General features: G+C 39.4%; 1 protein-coding gene across 2 annotated transcripts in view; it reads left to right on the top strand.

The window, feature by feature from the left end:
* LOC117288124 overlaps positions 1-6,573 on the top strand; it is a 29,574-nt gene extending 23,001 nt beyond the window's left edge. For both annotated transcript variants that reach the window (XM_033768825.1, XM_033768826.1), the window contains exons 5-7: positions 1,230-1,356; positions 1,990-2,051; positions 2,781-6,573. In XM_033768825.1, coding sequence (XP_033624716.1) covers positions 1,230-1,356; positions 1,990-2,051; positions 2,781-3,790 — 1,199 coding nt within the window. In that variant the 3' untranslated portion in view covers positions 3,791-6,573. The remainder of the gene's footprint in view (positions 1-1,229; positions 1,357-1,989; positions 2,052-2,780) is intronic.
* Positions 6,574-7,166: the final 593 nt, after the last annotated feature.

Below are 7,166 nucleotides of genomic sequence, written 5' to 3' on the forward strand. Positions count from 1 at the left end.
GCAGTGGACACTATTGGTAATTGTCAAAGACTAGCCTTCACAGTTGGTGTATCTCAACATATGCATAAAATAACAAACCTGTGAAAATTTGAGCTCAATCGGTCATCGAACTTGCGAGATAATAATGAAAGAAAAAAACACCCTTGTCACACGAAGTTGTGTGCGTTTAGATCTTTGATTTCGAGACCTCAAGTTCTAAATCTGAGGTCTCAAAATCAAATTTGTGGAAAATTACTTCTTTCTCAAAAACTATGGCACTTCAGAGGGAGCCGTTTCTCACAATATTTTATACCGTCATCCTCTCTCCATTACTTGTTACAAAGTAATGTTTTATGCTAATAATTATTTTGAGCAATTACCAGTAGTGTCCACTGCCTTTAAAGTCATGTATTAAGATCATGTTGAAAACAAACATCACGACTCACTACACTTTTGAGTTGAGTTGAAAAACAAGTATTTTGTGAACATTCATGTACATGTGTGACCACTATTCAGTTTGTTTTGTCTTTCACATAAAAATATTAGAAAAGCTTGTTCCTTTTTAAAATCACCTTGAAACTGTAGTTCCATGTTAAAGTCGTAAGTGCACCAGACTCGAGCCTTGGTGTTTCTGATCAGCAGAGTGTTGGTTCTGTGTTCTTAAGCATTGCTTCGTCCTGTTTTGTGTTGTGTAATGCACACAGAAAAACCCAGGTACTTTTAAAAACTTAAGAGAAGGGGTTTGCCACCATGCTTCTGGCAGAGTCTGCCGAGTGCGCCACCGCACCTTAAGACGCCACTATTATTATTCCAAAAAAGACAAAATGTGATTATTTTTTGGGGGGTATCGTCCAACTCACCAGGCCAGAAGGCCACCTCAAGGTGAGGGCTTCCCTTAACTGATTTGGGCTATCGAACCATATCAACTGCCACTTGTGTCCAGGAGCACGTGGCTACTTACTCCTTGGGCTGAAACGGGGTTACTCCCTTCAAAGTTCGTAAGGATGGGTATCATCCTTAAAAAGCCAGTCTGGTTTAGCAGAGTACACTACCTTGCCGACTTTTTCCAAAGCAATTATAGTTAAGTGCCTTGCTCAAGGGAACAAGTGTCCCGACTGGGACCCAAACCCACACTCCGCTGCTGACAGCACCTGAGCTTGGGTCCCTGAGCCACGACATGCTGGACATGCTGCCCCCATTTTGGTCCTTTTAAATTGATTTGTTTTGGTTTACTATTTTGTACCCACCAGGCAGAGGACAACCCAACGAGGTTATCATCATAGCAGTGGCTACAGGAGGGGGAGTGCTTGCCATTGTGTTATTTATCGGCTGTCTCGTGTGCTACTGCAGAAGACGCAGCAACAAAGCACCCAAAACGTAGGTCTTTTTACTGAATATGTGGATGTTCATGAGCAGAGTTCAGTCAGTATAGTTCAATGTTTCGGCAGATTTTAAAGGCAAAGTATACCTTTTGTTTTTTGGGGGAAAGGCTGATTGTTTTAATCCTGTATAAAATGTAGATGTTCAGAATAAAATTAACATCTAAAAACTTAATCCGTGGTATGAATACACGCTTCTCAGATTCAAAATTGTGGGCATAAAAATTGTTATCTTTTACATAAACACATTACTTCAAAGTGAAATGGTCTTCAAAAAGCTTTTTACTATCACATGCTGCTTTTGGCTTCTACGTAAGTAAAGGTTTTACCAGGAGACTTTTGAGACGCTGGCGGCAGCAGACATAACAGTTTTTTTTTTGCGGCTATGAGCATGCAAGCTCAGTATTGCTCGCATAGGTCTGAGCATGCGCAAAACTGTGAAAAAGGAACGTCTAAAAGTCTCCCATTTTTAAAGTTTTGTTTATGCAAGTCGCCAGACACACAAGGCCTGAAGGTCACTTCCAAGGTGTGGGCTACAATTATTTTTTTGAATTTCCATCCCTTTTTCAGAGTGAATACCAAACGTACAATAGTATCCCTCCCTTTAACATAGTGTTTTTGTTTGTATCAGGGTTGTCAATGATATGGAGGAGTATGCCGATATTGATGATATAAGAACAATGAGGAGCCAGGGTAAGTAGTAATTGAAGTGAAGATAGTTTTTCTCTAAACAATTTTGTTGGTTCAGCATTCTCCTGAAGACGATCAGATCATACTGAGCGAAACGTTGAGTCGTTACCCACCGGTTCATATCAGAATGAAAGTTACTCAAAATAGATATTCACATGGTGTTACAGCAAACCTCTCTTAGGAAAACAGTTACCATGCTGGCCATCGGTAAAAATATACTCGGTCCCCTAAGTAGATATTCACTACAGATTTCATTTTTCACTTATTCACATGGTGTTACAGCAAACAGTTATATGCTGGCCATCAGTAAGAAAAGACTCAGTTCCCCACGAAGACATTCACAACAGATTTCTTTTTTCTTTTATTGATTCTGGTTGTTAAGCCAAGGAATCTCATGAAAGCAAAACTTAATCACTAAACTAGCCAAGAACCCCATGAAGAGAAGTTTTTTGGCGTAGGAAGAAAACCCTGGATAATTATTCCAGGGAAAACCCACCCAGTTAGGCAGGGACTGAAAACCCAATGATATTTGTCCTACTTTAGTCTGATTTCTGATTTTGTTTCCACTTTGGAAAAATTAGAAAAGTTGTGATTAAATAGCCTGCTGAAAAGTCTATTTAAAGCCTGCAACATGTGTGCATATAGGTCAGCCCTTGTACTTGATAAAATGTTCCTACTTAAAGACCAAATATGACGCCCGATATTAATTTATTCTTATTTATTTTCGTGTAGCTTCCATGATGAGTCGGCAGAATTTGATTTCAAACGAAGGGTTGAACCACCTACCTTGCGGACACAGGCATTTCAACAACGAGATGTACGGGATGAATGCCATTGGCAATGGCCATAGCATATCGACACAGCAACAAGCACCAGAGCTGCCTGGCAATCATCCCCCTCCATCCGTCCCACCCCCAGTGCCATCACAGTATCAAGGGCTGAACCGTGGTCCTTTGAGGTCTCAGAGTGCTATGGGGAACGGAGCCTGCCCACACTGCCATCAAAAGAGTGTCGCTGATAGGAGTGCCACTGCACCACTCATGGATCGCCCGACAGGGCTCGACATTTCTGGCAGCGTGGAGGGTGCACGGAACCCGTACATGGCATTGATCAAGACCAACACGTGCCCAACGCCTGGGACGCCACCTGCACCTACCGTGTGCGATTGCCACTCCAAGCCGCTCAGTGAGTGTAGCAGTGTCTCTGGGAGTCTCCACTCCGACCCGCAGCGTAATTCGACACACGCGGGTGATCTCCTCAATGAAACAATCCAAGAAGCTGACCCCGAATGCCAGGGAGGAAACGAAGATGCACCGGAAGAAGACCCGTACTATTTCAAGATGCAGACAGCTGCGAAAGAGCCAGAGCCAGAGGAGGTTTCACCACCACAAAGTCCACGATACTTCAAGTTAGAGGATGCAGAAACCATACCGTTAGATGGTGAAAATACACCGATGCTTTATGCACCTGATAGCAATGGGAATAGTGTGCGTACAAAGACATTACCTGCAAACTCTGTAGACTCTTCTATAGAGCCGAGCAGTAGGACTGAAAGCTTACCCCTGGCATCGTTGGCGGACACCCAGCCCAGATCACCAACTGCTGGTGATAGCCCAGTACAATCTCCTGTAAGCCCAGATCTTGCCATGCAGCAGAACGGGATGTCCAGATCCGTGGAAGGGCTCCCCAATGGAGATTACATGCATCTAGTGAAAGGATCATCAAAGGTCACCAGTGTTTAAAGAGTCTCAATTAATGAAAAAACAGGGAAATGTAAATAATTATTCCAGTGAAATATTTTAGAAAGGTTTGGTGTGAAGATGACCCACTAAGATCGTAGGCATTTGAAAAGAAATGCACCAAGAAAGGCAGAGGATCTGAAAGTTTATTAGAGGATACTTGAGTAGCTTTTTCACATACAAGAACTTCAGTTCACATTCTCTGTATAACTCGCCTGGCCTCGATTTTACAAAACAGTTAGATTTATCTTAAGATGGGTTAACAGTGACTCTACACTGAAACTTCTCAACTCCCAAATAGGCCAACAATGACTAGTGTTTAGACCATTAAGTCCTCACTCCGTGGTAGTGAAGTTAATGACGAGAAGTCCCGCTTGTGTCAATTTGTCTTTGTTCAACCCAAATTACTAAAGATTCTGAAAAAGTAAATATGCTTTGTTTCTCAGTATAAAGAAGAAATAATATGTTGTCTGGATGTGTACAAGTGCATTACAGCAAGGAAGGTAGTTGTTTCACTTAAAGACTAACTAATTAAATTCACTAATTAAAACTGTGTGAGCTTTCGTAGCAACAGCTACTTCATTGTTGCTGCAAAAGCTCATGCAGTGTTTTTTTTATGTAATTAGTCAGTTAAGTGCTACCACTACCTAACTGTTTGATCTACATGACTATCACAGCCTTTTTTTTAGTAATTAAATTGAATTATGTGGCTCAAGTTACAAGTACATTCAACAAGTACATTTTATTGTGGCGAAGTATTCGCTGCAAAAGTGAAAAAGTTTTCTTCTTTTAAATAAAATGTGGATACATGTATGCAGTTAAAAAGTACTACACACACAAATGGTTCGTCATGTTTTTTTTCACCTAAGCAATGATGAGCTTGAAGTGCACTTTTTGGTCTCCAAGTAAACCCCTTTAATTTTCTGGTTTTTTCAAGAAGATTTTCTTGGTTGAAATTAATTCTGTAAATCTGATAATGAAAAGGATACCTGCATTGGTTCGTCTGCTGAAGAGTGGAACATTTGGTTCGCTTTTGATTTATCACTAAATTTTTATTCTTATCAAGTTTTCAATGAACTTTGGATCAGACTATTTATCTTGAATGTAAATTCAGCATATTTTTAATTTGTGTGTGTATAGTTTGCTTTTCACATGTAATTATGTACATATTTCTATAAGTGTGGGGCAATATGGTGAAGCACATTTTGTGTCTGAAAAGGAATGTTAACATTCATTTTGATAAAATTTTAAACTTGATTAAGAATGGAATTTCTACACCCAAGCTTGTACTCAAAGGTTAAATAGGTCAAAGTGAAGTTATAAACAAATAACAAATGTATAAGTTATCTTTACTGGTTTGAGATAATTGTTGTGCTGTTCTGCTGTTAAAATGCAATAGTTAAATTATAATAGTTGTTACAAAACAAAAAAAATCTGTTTCATTACATTTTCAATTTCAACCGATATTACTACATACTTAAGTATGATTATTTGTAATTTTATTAACAATTTTCAAATTGTTCAGGTTCATCATGGAGGTACAGTGATATTTAATAATAATAGTGGCAATTTATAATGCGCCATATATACGTTCACTCAGTCGATTATAATATTCTGTTATTGGAGATGGCTCAGAATTTAGACTTCTCTTTAGGAATGATTTCCGATCGTGCCATCACTTTGTCACTAATTCTTACCAAAAGGAATATTTTGTTTCAGGAAATAAGATAATAATTTATTTCACTGCGATTGAAGAAGTGGTGGCAGGATACGGACCCCACTTTACTCTGTAGTTCTTAGTTAAACCTTACCTTAACCAGCCAAAATGCATGTCCCAAATTCACACGGTCGGCACACTAAGGATTCCGGGTGAAATCCAAGACCAAAAGCAACATCGTCAACCATCATGGCGCGCTTATTTTGAAGCAGTTGTCCGAACGGTCGAGTTGTCCGAACGGTCGAGTTGTCTGAACGGCCGAGTTGTCCGAACGTTCTGATTCCATAGAACATATCGACCGACAGAATGGTACCCACCGTTTCTGTCTTTGGACAATTCAACCGAAACAGTATAACTGGTTACGACCGCCGAAAACGTACCCGTGTATTCATCGTGGCAACCGTTTTCCCAAGTTGCATTGCGGTACATTTTTTAAGATGGTGATTGTGCACGTGGGACAGACGCGTGAAACGGGTATTGAGCAAAAGAAAAGAAAAAAGGAAGCAATAATCATGAATAAGCACTAGTCATAACTATGACTTTACATTTGCCTCTGCTATCAATCATACAAATTGTACCAATGAAGTCATGGTTTTTGACATACACAAGTCATTTTGTAAGTAGGCCTAAACTAAATGTTAGTTATGAGTTGTACCAAAAGTCGTAACTATTACATTTTAAATATTGCTGTTTTCATTATCAATGTCCTTTTAACGCTTCCGTTATATGGGCTATTTACTCATTTTGGCACAGAGGCAAAGAACTTTCATTTTGTTTGTAAATTTTTATTTATAAAAAAATGCAATTTAATTTTTACTGTAAATAATATTGTAAATAATTACCCTAAAAAATGTCATGGGTATTTGTCATGTGTTTCCAAATTGCAAATGCTTTACTACTAATCATAATTTTTATTCATGGCGTTTGCTGCCTGCTGATTAGTATTGTAGTCATGTGACTTTGTATTTCTCAGTGTTTCTTTCATCCTAAATAATTTTAATTGTTGTTCAAAACGTTACTGCATGAAATAAAACTAGTTAACCTTGAAAAGAAGTACTGTAAACGAGAAGCAAATTTGTTTGGGGTTTTATTTCCCATAGTCGAGTCATATTGCTGTGTTATAACTCATGAAGAGAGCTGGGGCCAATTTCATAGAGCTGCTTAAGCAAAAAATTCGCTTAAGCACGAAAATATCTCGCTTATTTTACACATGTTACTGGCCAAAATTTCATGCCATACACATTGCTTGTGACTGGTATTTAGCTGTTGTTTACTTGGCACGAAAATTGAGTTGAGTCTTGACCAATAATCTGATTTTACTAGGCAATGATTTTTTCGTATAAGCAAAATGTTGTGCTTAAGCAGCTCTATGAAATTGGGCCCTGGGGTAGGGGTGGAGATAGACTTGACTCAAGTCCCAATCCCGTGCCAATCTCAGAAAAGTATTGTTTTGTGATGTTCTGCATTCCCAAACCAGGAGCCGATTTCACGAACCTTTACGCAACTGCGTAAGTCCACTTGCGCAACGTTTACGGCGTAAGTTGCGCTATAAACGTTGCGCAAGTGGACTTACGCAGTTGCGTAAAGTTTCGTGAAATCGGCTGCAGTTCCGCACGGGACCACAATAGCTAAACTTTGACGGCAGTGGGTATGCTTTGACCT

This window comes from Asterias rubens, chromosome 3, assembly GCF_902459465.1.
Source record: "Asterias rubens chromosome 3, eAstRub1.3, whole genome shotgun sequence".
In the NCBI taxonomy this organism is placed as follows: domain Eukaryota; kingdom Metazoa; phylum Echinodermata; class Asteroidea; order Forcipulatida; family Asteriidae; genus Asterias; species Asterias rubens.